Raw genomic sequence first — 23,136 nt, forward strand, 5'->3', positions numbered from 1 at the left:
GTGCCTGGTTGTTGTAGTGGTGTAGTAAGTTGTAGTTACATATAAGAACAAGAAAGTTCACAAACGAGAGGAGGCCATTCGGCCCATCTTGCTCATTTGGTTGTTAGTAGCTTATTAATCCCCAGAAGCAGCTTCCTGAAGGATCCCAGGGTGTCAGCTTCAACAACATTACTGGGGAGTTGGTTCCAGATCTTCACGATTCTCTGTGTGTATACTGTAGAATGATGTAGCAGCTTTAGTCCACACTGTTTACGAACCCAGTTCTTGTCATTGTCGTGTCATACACTGGATTTGATTCATAATTAGGGCAGGGGTAATTAAATAATGCATGCAATGCATTTGCCTAAGGCACTGCGGTCCTTCTGAAGAATGCAAAGGAAATACATTTAGAACAAGAAAAAAACTCAATACATTTTATTATTGCTGTATTATGCAGACAGAAATTCCCTTGGTGTAATATTTGGTCATCGTTATGCTTATCAGATTAGCTGAAACAAACAGTGGCATTTCAAATGTTCACCAATAGCAGATAGAGAGTTAAAAACAACATTGTATCAAATGAAATGCCGACAATGCCAAACTACCATTTGAGAGTGGCTGCAATATTCTTAATGGAAAACACACATAGCCAGCAGACACTTCAATCAATGGCCATTTTCAAAAAGACCCAGATTAAATCAAAATGCAATGATCTGCCGAAGCAGCTACGCTGCTATGCAAATGGCAGTACAATATAGTTCTGCCGTGGCTATAGCGGCGCTATAATCAATTTATTTCAGGTCTAAATGTCTTCCTGTAAGCTAGACATTCTGCTCCTAACAATCTAAGATATACTCTTTAGACTGAAACAGAGGGCTGTGTTCATGCAAGCACGACTGTGTCAGTGAATGTAAAGGGACTGAATTTTACTGACACAATGATAACATATGAATGAAGCCCCAAGATAGCTAATTCCCTTTCTGTGAAATTAAAAGGCAACTGTATACAGTGTCAGCTGTCAAACACAAAGCTTACTGGTTGATGTTTTCATGGTTTATGTCCATTACATTGGACAACCAGAGATAAGAGTCTCCCTGAAAACAGCAACCAATTCAATTTTATTCTTGGGTGGAGTCTCCACTCATAACAGACCTTATGATAAACAGAATATAAAGCAAACATACAGCAGATTATGCATATTTTTTTCAGCTAAAGCCAGATTTTTTAAATATCCACTGTAGCAATTATACACACGCATCGGTTCACTACGTCACGGTCCATCCCAGGTTTCACCCCAAGCTATCTGAAAAACAAAAAAAACAGATGGACGTCAAATTAAACGGAAAACATGTTCCTTCAAAAAAATTCGTTTTTTATCATTCACATTTTCACAGTGTGTGCCCTGCCTTTAAGGTGGCTCCTCACACAGGCCACTTCTACAATGAGACATGTCTGTGCAGGTAGTGCCTGTGTAAATATTTATAAGCAAAATAAATTAATAATGCCTGTACTATTGAGGACAGACTGGAGTAGATCTGAACAGACAGGTTTCAGTTTCATTCAGCCTAAAAAATAATCCTGATGTGTTTTTTGAAAACCGAGTCAAGACCGGAATTCTTTTGTGTGAGTAATCAACAGTTATGGACCATGAATGACAACATAATACAAATAATATAAGTGTTATTTAATAAATTGGCAGCATGTTTTATCTTTTTGTCAGTCTCTGAGCAAGGTAGGATTGTTGTAATGAGGCTGGTATAACAATAGCCACTGTTCGGTTCATTAAAATGAGGCTGCTCACTGCAATACAGCAGCCCCATCTTTGCTTAGCCACTGAGACCTGACAGATTAAAAGTTTTCAGCTACTCACCCTCCTATTGTGGGGGAGCAGATGCAGCATCGAACATCTTCTTCCTGCCTTCCATCCCAGACATGGCTTCCACATTCTTCCTCCAATCACGCACCTCCACTGGTCTTTCCTGAAGGAGAGAGGGGTGAGAGGGGTCAGGGAGGCGGGCTGTTAATCTGGAACTCCAAAGACCGCTCTAAATCATACCATTCGGAGGCAAATCTACAAGAGTAAAACACCACCCTGATAAAGTGTTCTGCTGCTTGTGTTTCCCAGCAGTAGCCCTACCTTCTCAGCGTCTTCCTTTTTGACAGACTTGAGGTTGGCTCTGAGGTCCATGGAGACCTTATGCTTGGAGCCCAGCAGCGAGCGCAGGATGGCGTCGGCAGAGACCCGAACTCGCCTTAGATTGGGTCGCTTGAACTTTCCTCGCAGGTCGAACACCTTCAAATTCAGATCCTGGATCTGGTCAAGATGGGTGAAGGGAAACATTTAGAGGGTTTTCTATTCTATGCATATCGGCGGTCCAAGTTAATAATAAAAGCTCTGCAGTTCTGCATTGGCGAGTATAACTGAATGTGTTACAGGTGGAGGATTTGAAAATGGAACACTTGATCCCAGCACCAACCCAGCTCGAACCTCTCTGGTGTTGTGAATGACTTTGGCCTCAATGTCATACCGCTCCTCATCCACTATATCGATTTTGGAGTGCAGCTCCCGGCACAGCTCCTGCAAGGGAACGTAACATAGACACAGGCCAGTAACTTAATTAGCAGAACAGTTTGGTTGAATCTCACACTAAATTCAGGCCATAAAATGGGTGTCTTTTTCTGCAGCCTTCGATGTTAGAGTACAACCAACGTTCTCAAATTGACTGGCAGCTGACAGCACTGCACAGGAATACATTGTGTGGGGTTGTGGCTCAATCTACACCCTGCTCAAATATATAAGAAAATGAAGAAATCAATACTACCGGAATTGCAAGGAAGCTATAACCATATGGAAGTATTTTTCAGTATTAGACTGGAAGTACGCTGCCTTTAAAGAATATTTTGTCATGCTTTTTTCTCTTTTTCTCAGGAAGGGGAGCGTTGACTTGGAGCTGAAGAAGTTTTCTGGGTTGCTCACCTGCAGCTCTCTGAAGGAAAGCCCGCCGGTGCTCAGAGGAGGAACTCTCTCTGTCAGGTAGCGCTTCTTCTCCTCCTCCTTGTCAATGATCTCCTGCTCAAGAGCTTCTTTCGCCCTGGCCAGCAACAAGCTCTGCACAAGGGGAGAGGGGGGGACTCCTCATGAACACCATTAACATAGGTGCAGACTCCATGGGTGCTCTGGGGCTCAAGCACCCATGGGGGAAAATCACAGTTTGATAAAGGTGATTAATGATCTGTTTTAAAAAAAATCTGACTTAAAAAAAGGTCCTGCATAGTGCAAATCCATTTCTCATTCCACAACTATACAGATCCGTCAATCAGAACTATTGGAGCTATTAAAAAGCAAAATGTTAAAGTCAATCAAGCAATGGAGTTTTACGTGAATGACTTCGATGTGCAGATTAAAACTTCAATCAAGACATGTTTGTGGTTATAACTGAGCAGAAAACATTTCAAAGCCCCTATGCCATTAAACGCCCGACCCATTCCACTGCCGTCATTGTCTTGTAACAGCTATGCGGTTCCTGAATCCAGTTCATGTTTTCGCACTCACCTTGAGCATCAGCTTGCGGGAGGCAGTGATCTTGGATTTCCTCTGTTAAAGAAAAGGAAATAAGTTGCATTGTGAGTTCTTGTTTAAAGCCACTGGTTGCTGAACAGTACAGTTGACCAAAATCCTTAGAAATACAGTGATCTGAGTTTAATGTCTAATGTGTTGCTTGCAACATTTGGCAGAGGCAAAAGTAATATGCTAGTTACAGAATATAAATGTATAATGACAAGCAAATATATATATAAGGCTTTATTAAATATTATAGACAGAAAGATAAATTGATGGATCTTACCTCTTGACTGCAAAAGAAATTGAAAGACAGACAGTTTATTATCACTATAACAATAGGTAAAGCAACAATACATTTTACTGTGACATCTCACGAATACCATTACAACACCCAGGTATGATAACGACTAACTGGAACAACACTATCTATCTAACAGGAGTTCTGCTGGTGCTATCTGGTGGCTAGATATTGTAATTGCAGTTTTGTTTTAAAGAATATTTTAGAACAGACACCAAGGAATTATCTGTGATTATATTCCTGCATATCCTACAGCACCTTGGCTTTCGTCACCATTGCAATGATGTGTATGGTGTGCTGTGTATAACAGTGAATAGACAGTGGGCTTGCACTGCAGTTGGTGTACTTACTTTTGCTCAGGCATGTTGGTAGCTGAGGCTCACCCTATAAGAGAAAAAGAAATTTCACCAGAAGTCGTTCTCAATGACTAATTTCAAGTACCTGCTATTGAGTGACTATTATCAGAATCTCTACTGGTTAGAGAAGTAATCAGTCATCCTTCCTTATGTACTAATTTGGGTAGTCTGCCTGTCTTGTATGTTTCCTACAGTATGTTCGTACGTCAGCTAGTATTTAAGAGTATTTAGGTTTCCTTATCTTCAGTGGACTCTTATCAGGCTGAGATGGCTGAGTACAGAGAAGCCCGACAATGTGTTGCCTCGGCACAGCTTATCTGGGACCCTTCGTTTAGTGTGACAGGCAGCACTCCTAAAAAGGAATCTTAAAAGCTCTCACTGAGGGTGGCGGTGATGGAGGGTTGCGAGCATTCGGAGAATTCGAGAGAGATAACAATCCCTTTCTCCGGAGCATTGGAGCAGCCAGCCAGCGAGAAGCCCCCCAGCTCTGTGCAGAGCAGCACTCAAAATAGACCCTTGTTTTACCCTAACGAGCCATGTTCCGTGCTGTTGTTTCAGTGTATCTTCTCATACTGGGGAAAATGCAAATCTATTGCAAAACTGATTTCATCAAAATGAAATGGGAATTTACTGCAAATCGATTTGCTTTATATCATAATAGTTTCAGAAATAATTACAGTACTACCCCTGTACCTTAAACTATTTAATACACAGCATTGTATTTTACTAGAAATGCCTCCAATAGGCTGGTTTCCTAAGGAGGTGTGACAGATTTGAGTTTTTTTTTTTTTAACAAATTAACAATTTCAAATTGGTAACAAAATATGCATTCTTGTCACTATAATTCCATGAATAACAGTCTTTCCAAATAATAAAATACTGAGAAATGATAGTTTAAAAAATAATGAAGGATACCCTCCACACATATTATTATTAATGGATATTAATGAGTCTTATTATAATGAGTAGAATGTATCATAAGGGCATGGCTGTTTATTCCAATCTGAATTCCATATAAATGAATGAATTTTGAGCAGACTGAGTGTTAGTTCATATGTACCTGAACTACAATGTAACCACAGGTAATGTATATGCTGATACAGTCTCCCATGCCATGTATGGCCTATCACTTGCACTTATTAGATATTCACTTTTTACTGTATTGCAGTCTTTGAGTAGGGTGTAGATTGAGCCACAAGCACACAAACTGCATGCTCACACATACACGCTCAGACTACATTTATTGGGGTGCATCGATATTGTAATGCATTTCTATTGTTTATGATTGCTTCACACAGAATAGCACTGCAGTGTGATAGTGTTCTAGCTTTGTTATGTGTGCTGTTGTAAAAAAGGTTCTAGTATTTTTAGTACTTTTAAGAATGGGCTATTTAAATTGTCTGCATTCTGAATGCTTCCTGGGTAGCAAGTGTAAGATAGATGCTCCATATGCAGGTTAATAAAATGCTGCACGCAGCACATTCATGTTTACTGAAATACAGTATATTCAATAGAATGTACCCCCTTTTTTAACCCTGTTATTCATACATGTCCCCCAAACTTCTGATTACATTTCCCCAGAGAAGTCTACTTCATTGTTTTCCAGGACTGGAGTGCTAGATCAGTATAGTTCATATAAATGCATCTTACCTTGTCCTGGAGCAGACAGACACCACAGGCACAGTGCACAGAGAGATGGAGGGGAGGAGGAAGGCTCAGGACTATTTAACACAGGCTTGCGTTGTCCCCCAAGCCCGTCACTGGGTGCTATAAATAGAAACAGCAGTCCTGTCGCACAAAGCCCTTTGTTATCCAACCCCTAAAATGATAAACTTCCCATGCGTTTGGCTGCTCAAGGGCTGTCTATCCACACTTGATACTCTGTGTGCTGTGTGGAGCCAGAAAGACATCTGGTACCCCTTTTTTATTCTTCCCTATGAAACACAATCAGCCTGAATCCACATTGTTCAATTTAACAAACAAAAAGAGGAGCTCCTTCGTGTTTTCGAATAACACAGCCATGAAGACACTGTGGTTCAGTGACACCGTCACTATCTAAACACCAGGAATGGATGCATCTCACTGCACAGTTGTCTCTCTCTACTATGGAGTAAGACCCTTTTTTGTGACCGAACAGGTCATTTTTGTTAGAGAATAAAAACACTTGACGTAATCACGTGTCACAGCTTTTTGACTTGCTGGGTGTTGGCCTCGCCCCTTCAAGACGCTATGTGCTACCTCAGAATCTTGACTGGCATCTCTCGACTGGCACTGAGAGATCGGCAGGGAGGCAGTTCAACTGTCCACCCTCCTGGTTGCAAGGATTTTCCTGTGAATCAAAATATCATACCTGCAGGAAACCTTGCATAGCTGTACATACTATGAAGAAACTTTGTTCATAAGATGAGGATGTCAGTCAACTAGGCTTGCTTTTGCTAACGCATTTGCTCTAACACAGCATCTAACTGCTTTTAACAAGCTTGACTGCCATGTATTTATCTCCTGAGGTCCTCTGACCCACCTGAGATATATCATATTGTATACTGTATGTAGTTCAGCTTGTCCAGAGGTCCTGACAGCCGCTATAGATCAGTGTGTTACCGGGGCTGTGGAACCCGAGGCAGGGCATGCATGCATGAGTCCCTGTTAATCAGCAGGTGTTAGGAAGGCCATCACCCCAGGGAAGCTAGTGGCTCGCGCTGTAATGAACTTATTTATGAGCAGTGCTGAAAGCTGCGGAGCTGATGAAAGGAATGCCAGGGAATTGACTGGGTCCCTCCCGCTATACATAGACACAATAACCAGCTGACCTTACCACCGGCAGCGAGGGAGGAAGGGTAAAGGCAAATGCGCATCAGCCTGATGTGGTTTGGGAGAAAACCTCAACTGACATACACAGACTAGAGCGTATCTGTATCAGACTTATTAAACAAGGTTTTAATGTGGCTTCGGACCGGCCCCTCAGGCTACTGTCCAATTATTTCATCCCATTTTGATCCCCAATTTGGAATGTTCCTCTTTTCGCCACAACAGCTCAGGAGAATTCCTGAGAGACTCAGTTGTTAATGGATCCTGATTTCTTTGAAAACTGAAAATAAAACTAGATTGGGTGTGTTCATCTCAGTAGTGTTTCCACTGGAATCATTCAAAAAGGACTTTGCAATGACGAGCAACAACTCTAACATTACAAGTGATACTATTTTGGGTGTTTTGTTCCATTACAACATCTTACACTTTAGCGAGCAAGTGTCTTACTGGTATTAATAGCAGTGGCATTAAGAGCCAGCGTGTAAGATCAATGTAATACATCCCATTGTGTCTCCTGCCAAAGGGTTACTTTACAGTCAGGAAAGGATTTGCAGCCCACTGGAGAAGGGCGAGAGAGGAAGAGGAACCAGCCCTCGTCGCACAGCTCCAGTTTGGCTCAGCTTGTAGAAACATGTTTATGGATTCCTCTTCAATAGCTTTGCTGTCATGTTCGTTTTCCTTTCATCTGAGTGATGCTTTCAGTCTGTTGCACCAGGTTTTGTTCATATTGAGCTGTGCTGATAGCTAACCAACTTTCAGCTCAATTCACAATGCAATTGAATTCAATCTTCAAACTAAAAGATTCCTCAAAGCTGGTTGTGGGGAAGCCATCAGTGCTGCACAGGCTTCAGCGCACAGTGTGCCACCTATCAGCTTCAGTGCAACCTTAATATGCTTCCCCACCTGATCAGCCTTCTCGGAAGCAGTGCTTTGTGGAATAGTTAGGAAGCACGGCAAATAACGACACACAGGGCGGTAAAAAGGTAAGAAATGAACTAGAAAATGTAAATTAAAAAGAATGCCTTCAGCCTCTTTGCCATGTTACCTTCAGTATGTTCATGTCTGAATGATATGAGCCTGATACAAGCACATAAAGTGGGAATAGTGCAGGGAATCAGAACCCAGTGATAATTAACCTCAGTGCCCACTGCTGTGTATCACTGCTGTGCTGTGTATCTCTGCTATATTTTATATGATATTTATATGACAGGCAGGTTTAAATAGCCCTGGCACAAACCCAACAGATCAAATTAGGCAAGCTCTCAAAAATATTTATAAGAAACGTCAGTCAACTCTCTGTCTGTCAATGCTTGCAGCTGTCAATTAACAGAAACATTGACTCTGGCCTGCATACATTACAAATTCAATTCAGATAAAGTGTTACCAACTTTTATAAATGTAAAAGCATAACAAAAATGATCGCCATGATCCTTGTTGTTTAAGGGCAGTGTTGACTGGTCCAGATCTATGGGCGTTTCCGATGGAGATCGTGCCTATCTGGGTGTGTGGCTGTACGACAGGGAAAGCCCTGCCTGTGCATGTGTGTATGTGTTGGTGTGGGGAATAATGGGTTGGCAGGGAGGGGGTTAAATTTCTCCCTGTCAAAATATGGTGAGCACGGGTGATAATTAGAAATGGTTAAAGAAAATGTTGGTGAAGGTGAATGTATGTGTTCTGGGTTCTGGGTTCTGGGTTCTGGGTTCTGGGTTCTGGGTTCCAGGTTCAGGGTTCCAGGCTGTGTCTCAGTTTCCCTTCCTGGACAAAGCTTGTCAAGTTTGTCTGTAACATCGCACTCAACAGTTACATATTGTTCCCAAAGACCTGCTGTTAGGCTTATTGTAGGAGAGTCTCCCAAATACAGAATGTAACAATTCTAATCCTTTGGTCTTTGTTTAAATCCCACATAGGTCAACACCAGCCTGTTATAGCCAGTGACCATGTGGCTGAGTCACTCAGATTAAAACACACACCCGAGGGCCTCCTGTCTGTGGGAGCGTTCGTTCAGTTTTATTGTAATTTTTCTTCTGGTTCTGTGGAATACCCTGCCCAGTTCTGCACAATCAGCTTTTAGAACTCTTTTCAGAGTGGTTGACGGGGGGCAGAAACAGCTATAGAAAACAACAAAATAACAGCACGTAGAAGGGCAAAAATAACCTTCTGAGGCAATGTCAGGGCCCCTCAATGGAAGAAAAGAGCAAAAAAAGAAACAAAAGGAAATCTTCTACAGGCCCAGACATCCCCCCCTTCGCCCGGCCCTGCACTCAGATAGTTTGCAGATTGCAGTGGCCTGGTAACAAAAGCTTAGGGCAGAGGGCTCAAATAGGTAGAGGCTGTCAGCAACATTCCTGCCCCTGAGTTACTACCCCAGCCCCCCTCTGAGGGGCACTAAATCACCCCGGGGGCTGTTACACCCAAGTGTCACCGCAACAGTAAGTGCAGGAATCCCACAGGGCCAAGTTCAATTGCATGGAAAATAAACTCAGAGGCAAAACTGCCAGACATCTGCAGCCACCAGTGATCTGTGTTGGTGGGCTAGTGCAGCAGAGGCTGCTGGAAAAGCCCCCAATTAGACCCACTTCCCAGTTGTGCTGTACAGAGATACACAGTCAGCAAAATGTCACCCAAATTAGCAAGAGACAAAGTTTATGTGCTCAGAAAGGGACGAATCGGGACAGTGCATCAGGATATGAAATGCTTGCCCCCTGTGGCCGGCTCAGTAAAGTTTCCGGTATGGTCAGTGAGAGGGGATTGGGGTTTGCAGCAGCTGCTGTCCGTCTGTGTGAAGTAACTGCACTGTGTACAGTTTGTTACCAGGCATTCTTAGGGGTCAGGATCAATGAGAATCAAGGTTAGGTTGAAAATGGAGAGTGGGGGAGGTTTGTACTGCTTGCAGGATCAGGGAGAATGTTAAGCTGCAGAGCGTCAGAAATTGATTCATTCAGGTCTGATTGACGTTAAGCTGAACATTTCAACAGTGACTTATCAGTGTCCGTCAGTGTTCTCCCGAAGAAACTGGGACATTTTATATATTTCTCTACTGTCAATCCTAACTGATAGGTTTTCCATTGACCTACAGAAGAAGCCCTAGCAGAAGCACAACACTGACAGCAAGGACCGTGGATCTGAAACTAATTTTGCCAAGCCATGCTGATGCAGACTGGTACTGACATGGTACACTATGGTTTGCATTGCAATATCAGCAGTAAGTCAGATATCAAAATGTTACCAGTTTGGTACAATTCCAATGGCTAATACCACTTGAGCTGTCCTTGTGCCACCATTCTCCCCCTTGAAACACTAGTATTGTACTATAGGGGAGTCTAGGTAAAACTGTGGAAATAGAAGCTGGTGACAAGGAGATACGTACACTAAGACCCTGCCAAGCCTGTGTGTCACAAAAGAAGGCAGCCACCCAATCACTTACAGAAAGAAACAAGCCAAATTGGGGCACCCAAGAGCAGTCAACCTACACCTCTTCAACCCATTGTCACAGGCTGCCCCCTAACATTTACACAAAGCAGCCTGCAGGCTTGATCAAGGCTCCAACGACATGCAAGACACTTGACAGCTCACACAGCCCCTCCATGATCCTCCTGCTCTTTCCTCCCTGTCTAATGAAAGACGATCCGCGCAGGATTACAGCGGATTACTGCCAGGGCCACTCTCTGCGTGGCGGGGCTATTTCCAGGGTTGCTAAGTCAGTGGTACTGTATAAATATAGACCATGAGGGCACCATCAGTGATACTCATCTCAGAAGCTAAGCAGGGTTGGGCTGCTTCTCAGATCCTGGATTCACAGCCTTTTATTCCAAAATGTAACCAATTGAAATAAAAGTATTCTGCACATGAGCTTCCCCCATTAAATCAATGCACCTTTACACAGCTGTTCATCTGTTAGCTCTATGAATCAGTAACAGCATGTTATAATAGTCCTGGAAATCCTTCTATTTCTATGGCCAAGGTATGTAACCTATGGGAAAGATTCTACTATGTAGTGTCCTTACTGCAATACTGTGTGTATATATATATATATATATATATATATATATATATATATATATATATATATATATATATATATATATGTGTGTGTGTATTGAGATTTACACAGTGGTATTCTTGTATTGTTTAGCTGGAGCTGTACTGAGCAATAATTTAATGAATGCAGTACCACAAATTACCAACAGAGGGAGACCTACATCGCCTTTTCAGAAAGAAGGCAACTAGAGGAAGGTGGATAAAGCTGAACCCCTAACTTTGCCTGCTGTGAAAGTACAGAAGAGCTCTCTAAACATGAGGGTATGACGTGTATATTTATTAGTTTTGTTAGTACACAGCTGTTCTATTTATTTATATAGCAGTTTGTCCAAAAACTAATTATAAGGCAAAACAAATAATTGAAGCAGACAGATCATTCAGCAATCCCTAACTGTACAACTTCTAATCATAATAGATATTAAGGTAGATTGATGTTCAAGGGTTAGGTGTCAGTAAAACTGTTGCGAACATAGATGTATTGAAAGACGAAAACTTGCATCATTAACTTCTTGGAGTTTTTTTAAGATTACGAATTATCAATAAACATTTTTTTCAGGTTAATCTGGAGTCTAGTTTTTAAATCAAGGTGTGTATCTACAGTTGGCATGCATGTATTGTATACTTAGGGACCATGCAAATGGTCCCTAAGTCAAATAAGATTCTTGAACAGTGGTCAGGAGGTGGGTGGAAGGCAACATACTGTAAACAACCATTAATTCTTATAGAAACATCGTGTGTAGGTTTTGAGGAATGTGGCTAACGTCAGCTTGGACATTTCAGGGAACATTTGAATGTATATTCAATGTGCAGTGTTAAGCCCTTTTCATTTGATAACAGCTAGTTAATAATGATCTTCTGCTTTATTCGATATAGTTCATTCTCTACTAAAAAAAAATGCCCTCCATACAAAAACATGGACTTTTTAACTGTGATGGAAGGAGTTGAATGTGACTTTAGTTTACACCAGTTTTTCCCCACTAAAAATAAAACAAAACAGTTAGAAGGCTGTAAATAAAAAAAGTTACAATTACAATTTAAAAAGCTATACACACCTTCTTGCCAGTTCTGTAACATTAGCGGGTCTGCAAATGGAATATTGGCTTCCTTGAGCTGTTTATTAAACACATATGGGATGCTGACTCCTATACAAGACACATATGTCCAAGACAATATAATAATTCATACAGACAGAAGTTTGGGTAGGATTGTAAACTACTCAAATGACTGCTGGCAATGATTGAAAATATTTTGATGCTGCATAAAGGTCTCCATAAGCAAGCAAACGAGTAATGCAGCTGTAAAATACACAGTTGTTAATACATGATGATATCATAAATGGCAAATTGGCTCAAGTTTGAACAAGTCTGACAGCTTAAAGAGGCAATACAATTATATGAGCTCAGAGAGGCAGGCTGCTGTTTATCCTTCTTGTAATATTATTATTATTATCACTGATATCATATAAATATATTTAATCTGTGGATAGCACACACAGTTTCCCTACTGTAGAATCCGCCACAAGCCTGCCCTGCACTGAAGGGACCACCCTTTCACTCATGGGACCAGGGAGCGGTTCAGCTCCAATTGATGGAAATTGAAAGATTACTTGTTTCTTCATCAACCACTAGGGGTTACTCATGTTTAGTTTTCCAGGTTATCTGACAGGCGTTAGTCATTTTTTTTTAGCACTGGTTGAAAGTTGAATGCTTGGGTAGTTTTAATAGGGCCCTGCAGTTTATAGTATATCACAGGTGGGTACATCTCTCTGCATTATGTGTGGGGATGCTAACAGTACAATAAAACACCCATATTTGAAACTTTAATCATTATAACATTATAGCAAGAAAATGGGGAAAAGGGAGGGATTACTGTCCAAAAACAGTATAGTTGTACTGTATTATACTATTGTAAATATTGCAGTATATTGTAGTAGGCTGTAGTGTTTTTGGATGTAGGATTGCATTTATGTTTCATAGAGCAAATGCTTTAGGAACATAAATATATTACAATTTTACCCAAAATGTAATCCTAACTTTAAAGTAAAAAACAATAAGCACATTACAAAATGCTCCCCGTGGCACAATTGCAATAATATTCTCTAAACATCAGAAGTGTTGATGTTCCAGGACAATAATACAGTAATGATGATATATTTTGTTAAAAAGCTCCCTGGCTGTGAAGGGGTTAAGTCCGCAGCAGGAACCCTGCACAGCTGCAGTGTGGGCGATATGTGTGTTTACACCCGATAGCTGAGAATTTCTCATGCATCTGTGAGGCAAAGCAGGCTTCAGACTTCAGCCCCTCAGTCTCGTCATGCCTGATCTGTTTACCTCTGAGATCCCAGCGGGGAAATGAACCCTGTGTTGTAGCCAGTCATACCAAAACCTCTGAAAAGGGTCAAGTCTTTTTTGAACACATCTGGTGTGCAGAAATAGGCTGGACAAAATTTTAAAAATCACAAGGAATAATTGGTGGATGTTTAACTAAACAGACTGAATCCTAGCACATGGTAATGCTAACAAAAGACAGCAAACTTATTTGAACAGCTATGGCCACAACAATGTTTCATGATATCTTGAAATGTAATTTGAGGAATCTCTGAATGGGTCTAAATATCTCTGACTGGGTCACATGAAACTCAACTCCTTCAAATGGTCTGATTCAGACAATGTTGACACAAGGGCTGGCTAGCGTTTTATCATCCTGTCCCAGACACCTCGGCAGTTCTGTCAGCTACTTACAACACACATTGGGTGAGGCCAGGCCTGTGCTACGGGTCTGTTTCACATTACGCAAATCAAATGGGACCCTGCTTTAGTGTTACCTTCTTTCACATTATATAAAACATTACAGGGATCCAAACGACTTGTGAAATCCTAGCTTTCAAATGTTTTCACAACTGGGTTATTGTTTATATATTACTACTGTTATCATTTTAATCAAATACAATTGTCCCTTTAACATTGTTTTTACTTGCGGTGTCCTCACTTCCAATGAAATATTTTTTGCACAGGAAACAGCGCCACTGTGTGGCTGTATGCTGTAATTTTGTCTATATTGAAAGAGTATCTGAGGGCGGATCTGAACTTCAGGTTAACAATGAGTTAACCTAAAACACAAAGAAACTTGAAAAATTGAAACAAAGGGAGCATTTAAATAAGTGCTTGTCCTGAACTACTTGGCTGCCATCTATTGTACTGTGAAACTAGGAGAGCAGAAGGAATTGTTTCCAGGCTGCTGTGTAATTATCTACAAATGTGCAATCAGCTGGAGAAAGTCTGTTAACGACTTCTCTGAAATGTGCTGTTTTTAGCTTTGTATTTATATTTAAAGTTTAACTTTAAAATGCTTTGCTTAAATGGAATTCCTTTGCAATATGCTTTAAGAAACAGTTCAAAGGGTCGGGACCCCCTGGGGGGTCACTGCAACATTTTAGGAGGGTGGACCTCATCCAGTTGCAGTGAATAGCTTGTAGAGTTGTGTCATGACGAAAGTCTATCAGTTTAAGATTAATTCAGTTTTGTATTGTGAACAAATCTGTGGTGGACTGACAAAGCTACACACACACACACACACACACACACACAGACACACACACACGGTCTCCAAGCCCTCTCAGCTCCACGACAATCAGACTTTCCTTTCTAAGTGACAGACCCCCAAACCAGCCCTGCTTGACTCACACGATTACTGGATAATCACTCCACAGTGTGTCTGTCTCCCTGCTCTCAAAACCCTGTGCGATTGATACAGTGCAGAAACAGACCCGGACTGGGGAATCTAGACCTCGATCGACACTGTTTACACAAGACAGTAAAAAGCACTGCCAAGCCTCTGAGATCCTGATGCCTTGTGAGGGAAGCACCCAGTCCCTCACACCCACACAAAGAGATCATCTGCTAGGCTGTTTTCTCTCAGCAATCCGGTGCCAGGCGGGTGGGGAAGGCTTCAAAACTGATGCAACAGCATTCTGTTAATGTTTCAAAGGACACATTACATGATCTCCGTTTCCTGATAAGTCCGTGTCTATTTAATGCACTCCTGAGTTAGACATGATTAAAAGAGCTCTAGCGAGGCCACAAAGATGCTGAGTTTTATAAAGTCAGCAGGATGTGTTCGCTTGAGCAGAAAATAACACAAGAACAGTACATTAATTAAGATAACATCGAGTTGCTGAAAACACAGATGTAAGCTTGTGAAGTTACCCCCAATAAGTTAGCAACTTCCACACTTTGGCAGCGAATGAAAAAGCTGGAAGGCACCAGTAGTACAGAGCTGAGTCATCAACGGACCTTAATCTTTTTTTAATGAATTGCTCGCCAAACAGTGGCTTGCAAAATCACAAACTCAAACTAGAGAGCCTTTTCTTTGAGGTCAGGATGGGATGCCTGTGATATGGCTGTGACCACCTCTTTATTGGTCAGGCCCAGCCTGCCAAATTAGTCATGCGTTGTCAGGGAAACCAACGCCCCTACGCTTCGACTAAGTGCCCTCTGAGAAATGTGTTTTTCTCATTTATATGTTACAGTAGGTCACCGGTCTCCGGGTTGGCTCTTGACTGTCCTGAGCACAAACAGTAACTTGTTTGTGAAAGATGGCAGATTGATGATGCGGATAGTAACCCTTTTAGTGCGCTGCAGTTATTTATTTTATAATAAACAACCATATTCAATAAGGGCATTGTATATGTAGGTTGGTCTGGAATCTTGTAGAAATATATAGTCTTCCACACATATACAGTGACTTTACTTTAAGCTCAGGTACTTGTGACTGCTAGTGTTACTCTGAAGTGCAACTAAGCTCGTAGTGAAACATCAGAAAGTTTGTACTTAGCCTCATTCAAATGGTTGCACCCGGTGTGCTAACAGTCAGTACAAATCACCACATTGAAATGCAATGCAAATGTGGGTTAGAGATCTGGAATGGGAATGGATTTTCTCTGCAAACTTGTCAGAACTTGTGAAAGTTTGCAATACGATGAAGTGAACTCAATTGTAAGTCAGTTAAAGAGATAGCAGCCCCAGTTTTGGGCAGCATGGTATCAATCTTATTGCTCCTCTGCCTCTGTATTCTGAGCTATTGGAAATCCCCGGCGGGAGAATACAATGGCATCTATTATAAACAGGGTGGCTGTAAAAGCAAGATTTCAGGGAAATCAACTGCTTCAGTAACGGATGAGAACCATATTAACAGTTAAAAGCGCAGCAAAGCAAGAGGAAGTGTGGGAACTTAACACTGTGATGCATCTGCCCCAAACAAGTAACTAGGCTTTCAATGCTTGCTTTGCTTTTTGGGTGATCTTCAATGCAGCTGGTGTCTTTTTCCTTAAAGATATTTTAAAGAAGCAGCTCTATGCGGTGTGTCCAGTCGTTTACCGGAAGCAAACTAAACCGGCTGCCACGTTCCTAAATGCTGACTAACAGGCAGTGCGTCAGTAAGGCAAAGGTTTGCTCTAAGTGATAAAAAAAAAGATATGTATTTACACAATTCTTTGGGAAATGGGAATTTTTCATGGAAATCGTGAAATCTGTGACAACTGTGAAATAAATACCGCCTTAATTATTGCCAGCTGTTCATCACAAATCCTTAACTATCTAGTGATACTTTAAGGTAACTCAAGATTAGTGTTAGAGTTTCAAGACACTGAGAGGAGAGGAGAATGGAATACCTTCATTGTGAAATTGAATAGAACAGGCTTTACTACATTACACCAACAAAGATCTTTCAAATTAAGACATTGTAACAATTCAAAACAAAGTGTTTGAAGGTCACTGAGCTATAACACAATGAACCTGGGATACATATTAGAATACAGAACCAAAAGCACGATGCACTACATTGGCAAGAATACTGGATCCCCTATTCACAAGCCTTGAACTTATTAACAGTGTTTCTTAAAAGTCTCATTTAATCAATATTAGCTGCATTTCCTGTGCAAAATCACTTTTGTTTTTCAGCAAAATGGTCCTGTGCTACAACACAATTGATATTCAAAATTACATAACCACATTCAAATAAAATATTACACTTTTGCCTATAAAGAAAACCCACAATATTATTCAGATGACCCTCTGTTCTGGTAGATTTTATCAACAAAGTGCAAAACTACAATAACAACAAGGAATAACAACTTCGCTTTCAGCTAGCTTTATAACATGAACACTTTCATTTTGCAAATTGCACTTTGATGTAAATATCTTTAGAAAGCTAACTCTAGTGACCTGTGATTGCAGTGACTGGTGCAGAAGAGCTGCAGTCTCTAATAATCTTTAGTTTTGCAGTGACATTAACACCAATGAATGATTCTGTGCTGTGGGAGAATGACAGTGCAAATGCTGTAGCTGAGTCACTGGTAGATACCACATTGGCAACATGTTCTTTTAGTTTGATATACCACTGGTATCATAATGGTATGAACCGTGTGCTACTGTATAACAGCATTGTGCAGTTTTGTATTGCCATTGCTGGTAATGCTATGGTTGTCTATGTGGTTCTGCAGGGTTACACAGTTGGTGGTATTGTCGTAGCCCTATGGAATCTGTCCAGCTTTTCGGGAAGAACAGTCGTTAACAATGGTCAGTAGATTAGTCAAACGGTCATGGGACTAGCTTTGGAATCAGCATTACAGTCATCAAGCATGTCAAGTGTTTAAATATAGAAAAGGCATGCTTGTCCCAGACAAGAAGACATTGTTTTATTTTCTAGGTCAGTAATAGTGTGGGTGAAGCTGATCTACAGCAATCTTTGTATCCTCCCATCATTTGAAAACCTAACTTACTTCTCTGGAAATACTTCACTGAGGTAATGAGAGGATAGGTGGCGTGTGCAGGACTGGACACAAAATTAGAAACACCTGCCATAACACTGTCAATAGGGTGACCATGGACAGCCAAGGTGGCACTGGTTCAGCAAGTCTGCAAGGTGTTTACATGTTTAGGGGCTAGTCAACGATTACCACTTCTGGGAAGCTGGGGGGGGGGGGGGGGGGGATCTGGTGCAAAGTCTGTTCTCCAGAATGTCCCAAAAGTCTTTTTGAGACATCATGAATCTTTCGCAAACTTGGGTACAAAGTCTGGAAGATCTGCTTGTCTTGCTCCTCTTGAATGAGATTACAGAATGCACGTCAATACACATTCCATTTGCATTGCAAATCAGCTATGCAAGGGTAAGCCTGTTGCATTCACAGTACCATCCGACCAGTCTGCTTGAGTCATAGAAGTGCGTTGCACCTCCAGCAGGTGCTGCTACACTCTCCTGTACTTGCATGTGCTCTGTGCACGTGTGCAATCTTTGGTTGAAGCATCTTAGCGGCTAAAGTAACTGGATCTCCGATCAGCTTCGTCTCGAAGTCCACGCTCCCTGCTGTTTTGTTTAATGCATTTTCTGCTTTCTTTTGCCACCTGGTGGCTGGGCTAACGAAGTGCAGCGGATTCAACGGTGGTCAGAAAAAAAAAAAGGCTTGCAAAACCGCAACATTTTTGCGTTACTGCACTGCGACAGTCCCAAGACAGATGTGTCTGCTTTAGGCCGTCAAAATAATAAAAATAAATCACCTGTAAGTGAAATTGTATAGGAAGTCTGAAGTGCTTTTGGAGAGAATGCTGTTTATCTACAGATACAGGATAGCACAAGCAACGGTAAGCTTGCTCACACCAGGAGGAACCCTTTCTATTAAGGGTTAGGGAGCAGGTCAGAGCAAAACAAAGCAGCGCAACTGCCTGGTGGTACTGTGGTGTGAACAGTTCACAGAGCGCAAAGTTGTGTTCCTAGAGAGCTAATTTAATGGTAAGATGCAGGTTCATTAACTCAATGTGCCCCCTGTTAAATGCACAGGAAAAAAGCATGCAAGAACCTGAACAAATCTAACAAGAGAATCTAAATGGAGTTCAATTTAAAACGAGATTTAAACATTACAAAATAACTGCAGGGATTTTTCAAATGAGATTTTGGCACTGCAACGATTCATGCAGAACTCAGCAACACAGGTAAAAAGTCACTATGCGTTCACATAACTTTGTACAAATTAATGGTGAGACGCATCATTTTGACTGATGTTAAAGAGAGCAGAGTAGCGCTGCACCCTGAGACTGGTTTACTGGAGGTATTGGAGAGGTGGCTCCAGGTCGTCCAGGGGTATTGATCTGGGCATCAGTAAGACGTTGATACATTTGGTTTTAATACATTGTATTTGTTTTAACGATTCTTCAATAGTTTTAATCCTGCAGTCGTAGGAAATTGACATCTTCTGCTTGTTTCACTTCTTCCAAAAAAAGAGAGTTGTGGACCGTTTCCAATCTGTGAAAAGATAGAAACAAGAGACAGAAAATAAACATGAATGTGTAGCTATCCAATAGTTATTAATAGCAGTGTTTTTTTTGTTTTGTTTTGTTTTGTTTTTTTAATAGGATTCACCCACTGCAAAGGCGGTGTTAATGAACTCTTAATTGATCAAATTTCCTGGGTAGGAGCCAGAGGTATTTGGTCAGGTAATTTGTGAAGTTTTTTCACAGTAATTTTGCTGTGACTGTAGCCTGCATTTATCATATTACAAACCCTGAAGATTTACTCAAAATAAAACTAAAATTATTTTAATAGGAAGTCAGTACACTAAAGATAATTCCAAGGGGCAGTGCAACTGTTAAGAGACATTCTTCTAGAAGAACATTTAACCCTTTGTTCAGGGGCACCGTCGCTGAAAGGGAAGCAATGAAATCAGGGCGTGTGTGTACATATAACCTGGTCCACACATAACAACACACAATGTAAGTGAGTACACATGTTCCTGATAGTCTATCTTTAGATCTCTGGAGATGTGCTATATATCCCAAATCTGCCATCAAATAAGTGTTTGTAATATTCAGATTGCATTTTACATTGCACAACACATATGGAAGTAATAATAAATACCACTATTAAGCAATATTTTCCTTTTGCCAGACATCGGAGTCTGACTGCTGCTGCTGCTGCTGCAAAACAGATGGGAGCTCAGAAAGGGTTAGTGTAATTAATGCCTGGGGTGGACAGGGGCCAGCAGTACACAACAGTACTGTTTTATATGATGTTTTACAATAGATTACAAAATAATCACTGCTGAGCTATGAACGGAATGGAGGCTTAAGGCAACAAATACTGGGGAGTTCAAGGATGTAGTAATTCCACTGGAAACCACTTAAGTTTGCAAACATTATAAACAATTTCTGTTCAAGTCTTAACCCCCTGGAAAGGTGTGAGCCATTAAAGAAAACCGAGAAGGAAGGGAAAGCCTGGGTGCGCCTACCTTAGCTCGACTATCACTGCAGTCCAGTGTTTCCTTAGGATTCCAGCGCATCTTCTTCCCCGGTGCTACCCAGGTGTGCCAGGTGGCTGGTTCTGCCCGATTGCACCGCCAGGAGGTTTTTAAACCGGACCAAACCAAGAGCTATCTCTGCGTTCCAGGCAGTGCCCTCCTGCTGGCATCGGAAGTCTATCTCCTTTCCCCCGGCCATCACCACAGTGAAATAAACCAGCTCCCGTTTGTATTCGACACAGTCCACCGTGGCCATGCGCTCGAAACGGAGCTCCTTGGTCTTGGTAGAAGAGGACCACGAACTGAAGCCCCCGGACCTGAACCCGGAGTCTCCGCCGCTGCCCCCGCTTCGCTTCCAGTCATACAGCCGGATCCCATCCTCTGTCAGCACGCAATGCTTTCTTTTCCACAGCTGCAGGAGTCCGTTGCTTCGTTTCTCCAGAAATCCTTCTTTCAGCACCTTCTGGGCATTCATCATTCTAATGTATCTCATCAAGCACTCTCAAAACACAGCCGTTACTGAACGTGTCATATATACGCCTGTCTCCTCTTAGGGTTAACAGCAAGCACGATACATGCTTCTATATGTGTCTGGTGATGATATATTCCAATGCATTCTGTTACATACTGCTAATCTGACTGAAGGGTTAAAGAATAACAGATTCTTATTTTTAAAAAAAAAATTATTCCAGTTTTCAAAATAAATCTAAAACTCCTGGAGCACGTATTATTATTATTATTATTATTATTATTATTATTATTATTATTATTATTATTATTATTATTACTTCAACGAAGCTACACACAGTACAGCTGTTTCTTGCTTATTTACTTCAGACTGACAGCTTTTTGATATGACCTTTTCAATTAATATTGCCCGCTGACAGGCTTAATACGTAACGTTTACCTTCCAGTTCAATATCAATGCGTTTTATCTTTAATAATACGACCAAACACGTCTATCTGCGGACCGCCTGGTTATGTTTCTACATGCCCGGCGCTCCTCTCTCTCTCTCTCTCTCTCTCTCTCTCTCTCTCTCTCTCTCTCTCCCCCCCCCTGTCTGGAGGCCCACCCCCTGCTCGTGACGTCATGAAATGATGCACTGTTGAACATTCCACCCTCTCCATTCCCTGTTACTGCTGACTGTCAGTCATTACAACAGCTGTCACTCATTCATAAAACTGCGCCTGCGGGACTGTGGAACCAGAGGAGAAAGAATGCGTGCAGGGGTTCTAAAAGTTACATGACGTTCTCAGTCAGAAATTAACTTCACAAGACTGACACCTATTCTTAGAAGCTCACCACATACATGACGGGGAACATACTTGTTCATAGATGGACAGCAATGGGAATAACACGTGGCACAGTTTTGGGGTTTATTATAATCATAGCATAGGGCGGGAGAGTGCGTCCAAGTCTGGAAGCTGCTTACATTGTTCTGGAGCAACCTAATGTGGCTGAAACTGACTTGCAGCAGAGCAGAGAGGTGCCACGTTCATAAACGACAGGATTTAGAGATAGCGGCCCTGAATATCAAACGTGCTTTCCGACTCTCCTAAACTCGCTGCACCCGTCTGTTTGAACGCTTAACGGTGTTTCCATCATGAAAAGAAACCCTTTTCTGCTGTTTTCTGACATGGAATGGGTGCGATACTGAACAACTTTTCAGTGTTTAAATGAGAAACATACATGTTAAAGATGCTAATGACAGTTTTCACGTCATCTCAGGGCTTCACTCAATGGACAGGTGGGATTGAAAGGCAGTAAAGGCGGAGAAAATCAAAACAGACGCGTGTTTCAGGGGATACAGAGAAAGAAGAGAAGATATATTTAATAGAACACAATAATAAAACAAGTGCACGAGGACAAAGAGAAAACACGTAAAGTTGTTTTTTTTTTTAATGTGTAGTGTATTATAGGATAGTTTCGGTTATGGAGGATATATATGCCAACATAAAAAATAATAAAAATCTGAATATATAGACATGTATTCCTTTATTTATCTATTCTTCATTGTGGCATAGCAGCTACCTTTCATCCTTTAAAAGCGTTGCAATCTCTGGCAGCACGCTGGGCTCCATCGCCACAGCACTATAAGGATTGGCCACTAGATGGCATATGGAAATCGCAATTTTTCGGGGTTTTGCTGCAGGATGCAGAGAACACATTATAAAGTCATAATTATATTTCTAATCCTTTTTCCCCCCTCTAATTCCAGATTACAGATCTGTATATAAAATATATCAATAATTCCAATAGTAATATATAACTGTAATACTTTGAAAGAGGCGACTGTATGTTTTTATTTATTTTCCTGCACTGATGACCTACGTTTTATCTGCCTGTGTCTGTGACAGGCAACAAAAACCGAAGAGCACCTCGTGAACTCAGGTGAGAGCACCTGAACAAACGACAAAGCGACACATTGCACGAAGAAGCGCTCAGATGCACGCATCACGAAACCGCGAGGGGGCGGCATTGTCCCTGTGAATACAAAAGGACACACTGAACAGACATATTGACTTCCATTGACTGCAACACAGACGAGTCCAGTTGCTCGTTGTCTGTAAACCGCGACTCGTTTCTGACTCGCTTACATGCAGTTGCATTGCACAAGGCGTCCAGCAGGTGGCGCGCTTTTAAAATAAAAGGACACGTGTTAAAGTTTCCGTTCATGTGTTTTACCAGGGGCACGGGTACTAACCTGCCCGGATAGATTGAGAGTGCAAGCAGAGGTCAAAGTCTTTACGTTTGAGGAGAACACTGTTGTCTTATATTTACATTCACAACGCAGTCTCTCTCATTAAG

The 23,136-nt window shown here is 41.5% G+C and overlaps 2 protein-coding genes across 2 annotated transcripts; both read right to left on the reverse strand.

The window, feature by feature from the left end:
- Positions 1 to 399: 399 nt before the first annotated feature.
- Positions 400 to 5,915, reverse strand: LOC121304789 (troponin I, slow skeletal muscle-like). The gene is made up of 9 exons (XM_041236181.1): positions 5,846 to 5,915; positions 4,190 to 4,223; positions 3,825 to 3,831; positions 3,533 to 3,574; positions 2,957 to 3,088; positions 2,468 to 2,557; positions 2,117 to 2,293; positions 1,850 to 1,958; positions 400 to 1,282 (listed from the first exon to the last, which is right to left on the reverse strand). Exons 2-8 carry the CDS (start codon positions 4,201 to 4,203, stop codon positions 1,854 to 1,856), a joined length of 567 nt encoding a protein of 188 aa, XP_041092115.1. The 5' UTR covers positions 4,204 to 4,223; positions 5,846 to 5,915; the 3' UTR covers positions 400 to 1,282; positions 1,850 to 1,853.
- Positions 5,916 to 16,298: 10,383 nt separating this feature from the next.
- LOC121304637 (pleckstrin homology-like domain family A member 3) lies at positions 16,299 to 21,063 on the reverse strand. Its single transcript, XM_041235879.1, has 2 exons — positions 20,319 to 21,063; positions 16,299 to 19,336 (listed from the first exon to the last, which is right to left on the reverse strand). Exon 1 carries the CDS (start codon positions 20,818 to 20,820, stop codon positions 20,353 to 20,355), a length of 468 nt encoding a protein of 155 aa, XP_041091813.1. The 5' UTR covers positions 20,821 to 21,063; the 3' UTR covers positions 16,299 to 19,336; positions 20,319 to 20,352.
- Positions 21,064 to 23,136: the final 2,073 nt, after the last annotated feature.

The sequence above is a fragment of the Polyodon spathula genome, chromosome 39 (genome assembly GCF_017654505.1).
Source record: "Polyodon spathula isolate WHYD16114869_AA chromosome 39, ASM1765450v1, whole genome shotgun sequence".
NCBI classification, from domain to species: Eukaryota; Metazoa; Chordata; class Actinopteri; order Acipenseriformes; family Polyodontidae; genus Polyodon; species Polyodon spathula.

What these genes read in the sequence shown, in the direction of transcription:
- LOC121304789 (XM_041236181.1), bottom strand. An exon ending in CCCGCAAGCTGATGCTCAAG is followed by an intron (nt 3,089 to 3,532) that starts GTGAGTGCGAAA and finishes CCCCTTGTGCAG; the next exon opens with AGCTTGTTGCTGGCCAGGGC. An exon ending in AAAAGGAAGACGCTGAGAAG is followed by an intron (nt 1,959 to 2,116) that starts GTAGGGCTACTG and finishes TCTCTCCTTCAG; the next exon opens with GAAAGACCAGTGGAGGTGCG.
- LOC121304637 (XM_041235879.1), bottom strand. Translation starts at nt 20,820, where the DNA reads ATGAGATACATTAGAATGATGAATGCCCAGAAGGTGCTGAAAGAAGGA.